This window comes from Quercus suber, unplaced genomic scaffold, assembly GCF_002906115.3.
Source record: "Quercus suber isolate HL8 unplaced genomic scaffold, Cork oak 2.0 scaffold_15, whole genome shotgun sequence".
Taxonomy (NCBI): domain Eukaryota; kingdom Viridiplantae; phylum Streptophyta; class Magnoliopsida; order Fagales; family Fagaceae; genus Quercus; species Quercus suber.
In genome coordinates, this window is record NW_027069480.1 from 2,040,153 (window position 1) to 2,051,700 (window position 11,548).

The 11,548-nt window shown below is 35.4% G+C and overlaps 2 protein-coding genes across 2 annotated transcripts; both read right to left on the reverse strand.

Annotated features, from left to right (window-relative positions):
• Positions 1-1,581: 1,581 nt before the first annotated feature.
• Positions 1,582-5,044, reverse strand: LOC136071014 (uncharacterized). Its single transcript, XM_065781785.1, has 6 exons — positions 4,727-5,044; positions 3,759-3,938; positions 3,515-3,596; positions 3,332-3,439; positions 3,047-3,205; positions 1,582-1,982 (listed from the first exon to the last, which is right to left on the reverse strand). Exons 1-6 carry the CDS (start codon positions 5,033-5,035, stop codon positions 1,774-1,776), a joined length of 1,047 nt encoding a protein of 348 aa, XP_065637857.1. The 5' UTR covers positions 5,036-5,044; the 3' UTR covers positions 1,582-1,773.
• Positions 5,045-5,834: 790 nt separating this feature from the next.
• LOC112004652 (uncharacterized) lies at positions 5,835-10,337 on the reverse strand. Its single transcript, XM_024036883.2, has 6 exons — positions 10,019-10,337; positions 8,147-8,326; positions 7,750-7,831; positions 7,567-7,674; positions 7,292-7,450; positions 5,835-6,237 (listed from the first exon to the last, which is right to left on the reverse strand). Exons 1-6 carry the CDS (start codon positions 10,268-10,270, stop codon positions 6,041-6,043), a joined length of 978 nt encoding a protein of 325 aa, XP_023892651.1. The 5' UTR covers positions 10,271-10,337; the 3' UTR covers positions 5,835-6,040.
• Between the last annotated feature and the right edge of the window lie 1,211 nt (positions 10,338-11,548).

Sequence of the window (11,548 nt, forward strand, 5' to 3'; positions counted from 1 at the left end):
TTAGTTATAAACATCTAAATCAAAGTAGATGAATATTTATTGGCAAATTTTTTGATTCTTCATTCATTTCAATTTTTAGTTATAAACTTCTAAATTAAATTAGATTAATTTATAAAGGCAAAGATATATGTATAGTTAAAACCATCCAAGCTCAAGATGAATGTGTGAATTTCATCTATTCATTTATATAATATTGGAAAAAAAAAAAAAGGAGTATAAAATAAATAAGAAAAGAATGATAATGCTACTGATGTTGTGGTAGATAATGTGGCACAATTAGAGTATAGTAACATTAAATGTTACACTTCTATTTTTATATATAGCATATAGATATGGATATAAGAACATAGATTTGGAACCTGACTAGAGTATGATATAGAGTGTACGAGCAGCCTATCTCACTTCAGCCTAAGCTTGTCTTCTGAATTATTTGCTTAGTATTGATTCTCACATATTGAGGATTTGCAGGCTTGCATTGGCCAGGAAGGGTGTGCAATCCCAATCTCCACTACTAAATTTAGTGACCCATGCCCTCAAGTGCTAAAAAGCTTAGCACTCGAAGTTCTTTGCAGTGCTTGAATGTTTCAATTACTGCTTTAGAGGAGAAATCAAAGCAAACAGATCCTTGATCACAACTCACAAGACACTTTGGTGCTTCGGACAGTTTTCTTGATATGCTCTGATTAGTCTAGGTGTCACAACCAAAATAAGCTTTTTAAGCCAGTCAATCTCCAATTTTACAAGGTTTTTTACTTCTATATTTTGTACTCCCTTTTATTTGAACTTATAAGCAAGATATATTTACAATTTCTATTTCATATAGTGTCTTGCATCCTCCTTTTTCTTTCAACTTATTGGAGAACCACTTAGCTGCAAATTAAACCAATAATTTGAAGGTTTGTGTTTATTGATGTTTAACAGTAGGGCAAGTAAAAAGACTCCTATGTGGCAAGCCACGTATATGGAGTATAGAAAATCCTACATGGCATTCGTGGCATCATTTTGGGTGGTGGGAATCTACATTTGAAGGTGCAATTGTAAAGCTTCTTGCCAGTGATGGGATTTGCAATGGAGGTGAGGGCTAGCAGCTAATTGTATTTCTCTCTGTTGCATCCCATTTTTGCATTTTGTCTTTCCTTCCACTTGTAGTGTCATTGTCTAAGTTTACCATCTTCCCTCTTTCTTTTCTGAAAGATGGTTAGATCACATACCCTGTGTGCAATTTTTTTTGCTATCTAATACTCTGTGTCCAAAGCTTGGTTGCTAAATGGAGGAGTTTGATAATTTTTCGGCCAGTAAAGACTAAAGAGACATTTTTAACGGGTAGGAAAAATTTGATATTTCATTTGGCTAGCTTATTTTCCTTTCCGTTTTCTCTCATTCATTAGGCAGATTTGTATTAGACCCGATTGGCAAACACCTGGTCTTCCCTTTTTCCACCCCTTTTCAGTCCAACCAAATAGAGGAAAAACCAGCAGCCAACCATATTCTTCCCTCTCTTTTCACCCAAACCAAACATATCCTTAAAGTCCTTATTGAACTTTAAAATAGGAACTAGATTCAATAATGTCATTGCTAATATTAGAAAGCACAACTCAATTCCACAGGATTTTTTTATATATTCAAAGTAGGTAGGTAAATCTGAACATCCAAAATCCATTACCGTTAAGCTTGCTTTGTTCCCAAGTTACAAGACTATAACACATAAAAGCATTGCCACAAATATATGCACAGGGTCTTAAAACCATATCATCATCCATCTGAGCCACAAGATCATCCACTGAATTGAGGGACAAGCAGTATCCTTCCAATGTGACCACTGCTTTCCATGAGCTGGTGAGCCTCTGCTGCATCAGATAGTGGGAAATACTTATATATCACTGGTTTCACCCTGCCTGCAACTATAGCAGGCCAAACATTCTTCTCAACCTCACAAACAATCACTGCTTTGTTTTCTGGACTCCTGTATCGCAAGCCAGCCGCTACATACAATATTGAGAGAGAGAGAGAGAGAGAGAGAGAGAGTATTATATGCTTGAAAAAAAGCATTGAGAAAGTATTTACTCGGGAAAAAATCACTTCTCAATATGACGTTTATCCACACAAAATGACTTTTACCATCAAATGTGGAGCTATACATAGCAGTAATGCAACATGAAATGTAAAATAGAAACATGATGACTAATTAGAGGATAATGAAAGATGATGAGAGAATAAAATTGCATAATTGTGAATGCAAAAAGAATCCTAACAATATGGACAAAAATCAAGAAAAGTCTTCAGAGCCTAAATTAAAGTGGTTCATTTATTGTGAAAACATTAGGGAACCTGAATTCCTTCATGTTTTCGATAGATTTTTTCATCCTCCCTCCCCCCTCCCTCTCTTCTCCTTTTCCTCAACCCAAAGTTAAAAATACTCATACAGGAAATCCTTTATAGGAACTTCCAAACTACGATTTCCAAAACTTAGAACGAAACACTTCATGTTTTGGACACATTTTCTGATCCCCCCTCCACACTTTTTCTCAACCTAAAGAGAAAAATACTCATACTGGACATACCTGTTAAGAACAGCCAACAACAATTTACAGAACTTAGAATGTGATCTAGAGATGGTTTTCTAAACTCCTCCTTAGAAAGTAATTTATGGTAAATACAGTAACCCCTTGATGGCATAATTTTCTTGGTACCCAGCAATGTTCACGTTCTAGTGATGGTGCATCCTTCAAATAATTTACTATAGCATTGTTGGTCAATAAGTTTACCTAGTATCTATATTATGTAGCTCGGTTTACACAGATCATACATTCCAACACAAAGAGCTACATTTCAAATGCCATGTTTTACTTCCCATAAATGAATATATTTCTGTCATGATCATGGTTGAATGATCATGACAGAAATATATTGATATAACATGACATCTGAAATGGTTAAATGATTCAGCAGTTGTACGTATATAAACTTCAAACAAAAATGAATGAGAGATAGCAAATTCATTCTACTCCTAAGCTATGGTACTAAGACCTGATATCAAGTGTCATACATTGCACTGTGAGGCGCTTCGAAAGCAGAGCACGGAGATCGACCTCTGTAACAGAGCCACCCATAGTTCCAATAATAAAAAGCCTCCCATCAAAATTTAAGCTCTCAAGGTTTTGCTTTAAGTAGGATGCTCCAATATGATCCTGAATAACATCAACTCCTGTCATTGAACATTTAGTTAGTTGTTCTTTTTTTTATCACCTAATAATCATTGCAAAACGAATAATGTAAAACATTAATCTCTATAAAAATTGAGGAAAAGTGAGGTTTTAATATAAGGAAATACCTTTTCCATCTGTTTCTTCCTTCACCCTTTTAACAAAGTCCTCTGTCTTGTAATTGATGCACACATCAGCCCCAAGATCCTTGCAAACAGCTAATTTTTCATCACTCCCTGCCAATCACAATCTAAGAATGTATGAATACTTGGAAACCAAATTTATGTATTAGAAGAAAAGTGATACTGGACCTGCAGTAACAAACACTCTTGCTCCATAGTATTTAGTTATCTGAATTGCAAATGTACCAATACCACTTGAGCCCCCATGAACCTGAATTTTAATATTCATCAGTTTTGCATTGGAGACACCATGTTGCAACAAAGAAAAAAGATAGAAATTATCATTTTAACTTTGTATTGTACATAAATTATCAAACCATTTGTAAATTGGACCATAAATTGCACTAAATAATCGTAAAGGCTCAGAAATTACCAAAAATGTTTCCCCTGCAGATAGCTGACTCATCATAAAAACAGTTGACCAAACAGTGCATACAACCTCCGGTAAGCTAGCAGCATCCTTGACAGAAACACCAGGTGGGATAGGAAGAACTTGTCCAGCCAGAACAGTAACCTTCTCGGCATACCCTCCTCCACTAAGAAGAGCACATACCTATATATATATATATACACACACACACACACCACGACTAGTTAATTTGATACAGTGTACTTATACAATTCAATCATGTTAAAATGATTACTCTATTTGTAAGAGAACCATACTACAGTGCTCAACTCTCCTATACTCTGATTTATTAGAACAAAGAAGCATTGCATTAACATAAGTGGCTGACCTACCAAGAAGTGGGATGCAACACCTGAGATTTTTGACTTCTTATAACTTTTAATTGTAACGTAAAGTTGAGACAGGTTTCGAAGTCAGATCAGAAAATGTAAATAGTAGAAAAACGTTTTTCATGGTCAACAGAAAACGACCCCAATATGGCAGACGTAAAACGTTTTCGGGACTATCACATACTCAACAAACCATCACAAATAAATTCCACCCACATAAGTATTTTCTAGCTCATTTTCAAGGTCACAACCAAACACGAGACAACTTTTCTAGAAAATGTTTTCCAGAAAAATGAGTCTTCGAAAACAAATGGAGAGGTTAACCATTTTAGAGCCATCTTTTTCTAACCAATTATATTGTAACTAAAGAAACTATACATATGTAGTTTTAGTCACATAAACTTTTTAATAAATCATATAACTTAAATAATACTCATATATAGTTTTGTAATCGGCACATAATGGATTGAAAAAAATAACCCGAAATGTTTGGAGCTAAACTTGACCAACTAACATTAACAAACCCAATATTCCATTTTTCCTTCTCATTCCAAGAGAAAGTAAAAACTCATAAAATGAACATGGGAAATGAAAATAATAGACCTGATCACCGATTTTCCAGCGGGAAACGGATTTACCAAGGGCCAGGGTGGTCCCAGAACATTCAACACCAAGGTAGTGACTGGCACCCTTGGGTGGTGGGTACGCGCCACTCCTCTGAACCGTATCAGCCTGATTGAGCCCTGAGGCCTCGACCTTGATGAGAACCTCATCGTCTTTGAGTTCCGGCTCATCCACTTCTTGTAGTTGCAGCACTTCTGGCCACCCCGGACTGGATATCACCATTGCCTTCATTTTTTGGGCGTTGACTTTACACACAGCTTTCGAGTTTGGAGTCTTGGACACACTCATTTGGCTAAAGGTAACGACTAACGAGCACTGATTAGTGCACTTTACAGAACACACTCACACTCATGGATAAGAGTGGAAATTTCGTAAAAGGCTAAATCCTAGTTACACACTCTTGCTGCACACTTCCATCACATAAAATGATATAAAATTATGTTTTGAAAACACAACATGATATTAGCTGATGCGTGCAAAATATTGACATTGCGTAAAAATAGTAAAGCTTATTGATGGTGATGGGTTTGGCTATGGAGGTGAGGGGTAGTAGCTCATTGTAATTCTCTCTATTACTTCTCATTTTTGCTTTTTCCTTCTTTCCGTTTGAAGGGCCATTATTTACATTACCATCTTCTTCCGTCTTTTATGAAAGATGGTTAGATCACATTCCCTGTGTGCAGAATTTTTGTCTAATACTCTTTTTGCAAAGCATGGTTGCAAATTGGAGGAGTTTCATAATTTTCTGGCCAGTAAAGACTAAAGAGACATTGGAATGGATGAGCTTGGCTAGCTTATGTTCCTTTCCATTCTCTCATTAATTAGGAAAATTTGTATTTGTGGGACCGATTGGAAAACAACCGGCCATGTCTTTTTTCATTTTTTATTTTTTGTATAGGTACAGTAAAATTCCCTTATTCAAGGTTAAGAAGTTTTATCGATTGAGCTAATTACAATCAAATAGAAGAAAAAAAAAAAAAAAAAACTACACCCGACTATTTTCTCTCCTCTTTTTTCGCCCAACATACCCTTAAATAGCTTATTGAACTTTAAAATATGAACTAGATTCAATCATGTCATTTGCTACTATTAGAAAGCACAAATTCAATTTATTCAACGTAGGTAGGTAACATAGAACGTCCAAAATCCATTGCAATTAAGTTGCTTTGTTCCCAAATTACAAGACAAAAGATACATATAAAAGCATTGCCACAACATAAGCATTGCCACAACATATATGCAAAAGGTCTTATAACCATATCAACCATGTGAGCCACAAGAATATCCGCAAAATCAAGGAACGAGCAGTATCTTTCCAATATGAACGCTAGATTCCAGGAGCTGGTGAGCCTCTGCTGCTTCCGATAATGGGAAATACTTGTATATCACTGGCTTCACCCTGCCTGCCACAATTGCAGGCCAAACATTCTTCTCAACCTCACTAACAATCACTGCTTTGTTTTCTGTACTCCTGTATCGCAAGCCAGCCGCTACATACAATAAAAAAGAAAAAAGAAGAAGACAATAATTATATGCAGGGAAAAAAAAAGCATATACTAGGAAAGTGTTTATAATCAGGGGGAAAAAAACACTTCTCAATAGGACATTTATCTATACAAAATTACTTTTGCCATCAAATTTGGAACTATCCATAGTAGATATGCAGGATGAAATGTAAAACAGATACATGTCAAATAATTAAAGGATAAAAAAAGATGTGAGAGAATTTGCATAATTATGAATGCAGAAAGAATCCTAACAAAAAGATGGACAAAAAATTGGGAAAAGTCTTCAGAGCCAAAATTAAAGAGGTTCATTTATTGTGAAAACATTAGGGAACCTTAATTCCTTTATGTTTTGGATAGATTTTTTCATCCTCCCTCTCCTTTTCCTCAACCCAAAAAGAAGTATACTTATACAGGAAATCCTTAATAGGAACTGCCAAACAACTATTTCCAGAAATTAGAATGAAATACTTCATGTTTTGGACACGTTTTCTGATCCCGCTCCACACTTTTTCTCAACCTAAAAAGAAAAACACTCATACTGGACATACTTGTTAGGAACAGCCAACAACAATTTCCAGAACTTAGAATGTGATCTAGAGATGTTTTTCCAAACTCCAACTTAGAAAGTAATTTACGGTAAATAGAGTTTCCCCCTTGAAGGCATAATTTTCTTCGAACCCAGCAACATTCACATTCTAGTGATGGTGCATCCTTCAAAAAATTTACCATAGCATTGTTGGTCAGTAAGTTTACCCAGTATCAATATTATACAGCTCGGTTTACACAGATCGTACATTCCAACACAGAGCCTCAATTCAGATGTCATGTTTTACTTCCCATATATCAATATATATGTCATAAATCATTATCATGACAGAAATATATTCATATGTAAGAAGTAAAACATGACATCTGAAATGGTTGAATGATTCAGCAGTTGTACGTATTATATAACTTAAAACAAAAAAGAATGAGAGATAACAAATTTATCCAACTCCAAAGCTATGGTACTAAGACCTGATATCAAGTGTCATACATTGCACTGTGAGGCGCCTCGAAAGAAGAGCACGAAGATCGATCTCTGTAACAGAGCCACCCATAGTTCCAATAATAAAAAGCCTCCCATCAAAATTTAAGCCCTCAAGGTTTTGCTTTAAGTAGGATGCTCCAATATGATCTAGAATAACATCAACTCCTGCCATTGAACATTTAGTTAGTTATTAACCTAATAATCATTGCAAAAAGAATAATAATAAAAACATCAATCTCTATAAACATTGAGGAAAGATTTTTCAATATTAAAGAAAATACCTTTTCCACCTGTTTCTTCCTTTAGCCTTTTAACAAAGTCCTCTGTCTTGTAATTGATGCACACATCAGCCCCAAGATCCTTGCAAACAGCTAATTTTTCATCACTTCCTGCCATTAACAATCTAAAAATATATGAATATATGGACATTAAACTTATGCATCAGAAGAAAAGTGACACTGGACCTGCAGTAACAAACACTCTTGCCCCATGGTATTTCGCCATCTGAATTGCAAATGTGCCAATACCACTTGAGCCCCCATGAACCTGAAAATTTAATATTAATCAGTTACACATTGGAGGCACCATCTTGATAAAGTCAAAAAAGATAGAAATTATCGTTTAGAGCATGTATCATACACAGTGGTTAATACTATCAATCACATATGTTGTTACCATAGACATTTCAGATTTCATGTGGGAACGAAAAAATTTAAAAGAAAATTGTGTATTATAATATTTAACAAAAAAAAAAAAGCTGCACAAGATGGTTCCAGTGATTTTGAACCATTTATGATTGGGACCATAAATTATGCTACGTAATCATAAAGTGAAATTGGAGAAAGTTGGCTTAGAAATTACCAAAAATGTTTCCCCAGCAGATAGCCGACTCATCATAAAAGTAGTTGACCAAACAGTGCATGCCACCTCAGGTAAGCTAGCAGCATCCTTGAGAGAAACACCAGGTGGCACAGGAAGAACTTGTCCAGCTGGAACAGCAACCTTCTCGGCATACCCTCCTCCACTAAGAAGAGCACATACCTATAATATTATGACTAGTTAATTTGATAGTGTACTACTGCTATTCAATCATGTGAAAAGGCCAACTCTACCTGTAAGCACCATCAAAGAACCACTCTACAGTGGCTCAACTCTCATATACTCTGATTTATATTAACAAAAAAGCATTGCATCATTTTGATGGAAGAATAGTATTATAAGGCTTAACAAGTAGCTGGCCTACCAAAGAGTTTTGGTGTTGCGTCTCTAAACCCATTAACTTATAATTACATTACTGCATCTGATAAAATAATCTCATATCCCTATCTGTTTTCTCTTCTCAATTTTAAGCTATAAAGACACACAAAGCCTTAAATCCTTGGCCATAACTTTCTTCACCACAATTAAAGCACTGTAAAATACAAAATGAACCAGAAAAGTCCAAGGAACATGTGCATGATATATATTAGTTAAATGATTAAGTTCAACCTGCACATGAGAGGAGTGTTGCAATATTAGTTAAATGATCAAGTTCTTCATCTTATAGCTTAAGCTTTTTGGACCATTAATAATTTATCATATGAACAAAACTTAAGTACAATTTCTTAAGTGCAATACATTATGTTCCCCATTTAAATTCAAACAAGTCTACATTGATCATAATAGCACAATCACATTATCTTTCCAAATTCCAAGGAGAATTATATTCAATTATCATAAATAACCATTAACCAAACAAAACTAATTTATGGGTTTTGTTTCAGATTCTTCATTACATGAAACCTTCCAAAACATTATTCAAAGAAAAAAGAAAAACCCACTAGACCTCAACCAAGCTGAATTCAGATACTTCCCTTAACTTATAATTACATTACTGTATCTGATAAAATAATCTAATTTCCCTATCTGTTTTCTCTTCTCAATTTTAAGCTATAAAGACACACAAAGCCTTGAATCCTTGGTCATAACTTTCTTCACCACAATTAAAGTACTGTAAAATACAAAATGAACCAGAAAAGTCCGAGGAACATGTGAATGATATATATTGTTAGAATAATAGTTAAATGATTAAATTTACCATTTTCTAATAACTTAAGCTTTCAGCGCGATCAGTAATTTATCATGGCATCATAATAAGTAGTTTGAGAACGTCTCCACTCAACCTTCCATTTAAAATATAAACCGTTCGACCCGCACATGAGAGGAGTGTTGCAATATTAGTTAAATGATTACATTCATCATCTCATAACTTAAGTTTTTTGGACCATCAATAATTTATCATATGAACAAAACTTAGGTGCAATTTCTTTCTTATCAAAAAAAAAAAAAAAGGTACAATTTCTTAAGTGCAATACATTATGTTTCCCATTTAAATTCAAACAAGTCAAAATTGATCAAATTAGCACAATCATATTATCTTTCCAAATTCCAAGGAGAATTATATTCAATTATCATAAATACTAACCATTAACCAAACAAAACTAATTTATGGGTAGTGTCTCAGATTCTTCATTACATGAAACCTTTCAAAACATTATTCTAAGAAAAAGAAAAACCCACTAAACCTCAACCAAACAGAATTCAAATACTTCCCTTAAATTTTCGACCTTTAAACACACCCAATATTCCATTTTTCCTTCTCATTTTCTCATCAACCAAACAGAGCACCCAAAAAAACCCATCACACACACAAAACCCAAGAAAGAAATGAACAAACTCTCACAAAAACCTTACCTGATCGCCGATTTTCCATTTGGAAACGGCTTTGCCAACAGCTTCAATGGTCCCAGAACATTCAAGACCAAGGTACTCACTGGCACCCTTGGGTGGTGGATACACACCTTTCCTCTGAAACGTATCAGCACGGTTCAGCGCTGTGGCCTCGACCTTGATGAGAACCTCATCGTCTTTGACTTGGGGTTCATCAACTTCTTGTATTTTCAGCACTTCGGGGCCTCCTGGACTGGTTATCACTATGGCCTTCATTTTTGGTGGGGGTGTTGACACAGTCACAGCTTTTTGGAGTTTGGGGACACTTGGTTTGGGATTTTTTTATAAAATAACTATAAAACCCAAACAATATTATTAGTTAGGCAACGTTTCAAACATATTGCATTCTAACAATTCGACTGTAGAAGACTATGTAAGTAAAGAAATCAAGTCCATTATATTCAATTTTTCTACATAGAAATCGACTACAGAGGAGTCGTTTTCAATACAAAGAAAACGACTCTACTGGAGTCGTTTTCTTTGTATTGAAAACGACTCCTCTTTTTTCTACATAGAAATCGACTACAGAGGAGTCGTTTTCAATACAAAGAAAACGACTCTACTGGAGTCGTTTTCTTTGTATTGAAAACGACTCCTCTGTGGTCGATTTCTTTGTCCAAAAAACCCCCCACGGACGAACCCACAGAAGTGCCATGCGCCAAAAAACCCACAGGAACCCAGCGAACCCAGCAAAACGAACCCAGCAACACCGAACGCAGGCGCCGACGAACCCAGGCGCCAACGAGCGTGTTCTTCTCCTCCACTGATCCAATCCGAGCGTGTTAGGCTCGTCGGTGTCCAGGTTCGTCGGGGTTTGTGTGCTAGGTTCGTCAGTCAGAATCGGCGCCTGAGTTCGTCGGCAAGAAACCCAGGCGCCTGAGTTCGTTCGTCGGTCACGGTTTTTTACAGAACGAAGAATGAAGCGTTGTGCATGGGTTTTGCCGCTGAAGTCGTCTTCAATCACTGGGTTCTTCTATCCCATTCTTCTGTCGCTGGGTTCTCAGTGGAGGAGATGGTGGGTTTTTGGGAAAATCGACTTCAGAGAAGTCATCTTCAATGCAAAGAAAACGACTCCATTAAAGTCGTCTTCCCTGAAGTCGATTTCTATGTATAAAAAATAAGTATAATGAAATCGATTTCTTTATCTACGTGGCGCAAAAATAAGCAATATGAACAGTAAAATCGACTCCTCTGAAGTCGAATTGTTAAAAATGCAATATATTTGAAACGTTGCCTAATTAATAATATTGTTTGGATTTTATTGTTATTTTATAAAAAAATCCCTTGGTTTGGGTTCTCTATCAAACAGCTATTAAATTATTATTAAAAGATTCATAACATAGTTTCATTTTTAACCCACAAAAAAAACAAAAACTTTAGTGAATGTTTATCAAAATCACAGCCCAGTTGACTTGAGTTGGTTTTTTTTTTTTTAAGGTTTTTTTTTTTTTTTTCCTAATATTTTAGGTACTTTATATAAAACACGTCAAACCC

Coding starts and splice junctions, on each gene's coding strand:
- LOC136071014 (XM_065781785.1), bottom strand. CDS start 5,035: ATGAGTGTGTCCAAGACTCCAAACTCGAAAGCTGTGTGTAAAGTCAAC. Junction 3,440..3,514: donor AAGAGTGTTTGTTACTGCAG/GTCCAGTATCAC, acceptor TGTGATTGGCAG/GGAGTGATGAAAAATTAGCT. Junction 1,983..3,046: donor GAAGCGCCTCACAGTGCAAT/GTATGACACTTG, acceptor TATTGTATGTAG/CGGCTGGCTTGCGATACAGG.
- LOC112004652 (XM_024036883.2), bottom strand. CDS start 10,270: ATGAAGGCCATAGTGATAACCAGTCCAGGAGGCCCCGAAGTGCTGAAA. Junction 7,832..8,146: donor CTGCTGGGGAAACATTTTTG/GTAATTTCTAAG, acceptor TTAAATTTTCAG/GTTCATGGGGGCTCAAGTGG. Junction 7,675..7,749: donor AAGAGTGTTTGTTACTGCAG/GTCCAGTGTCAC, acceptor TGTTAATGGCAG/GAAGTGATGAAAAATTAGCT.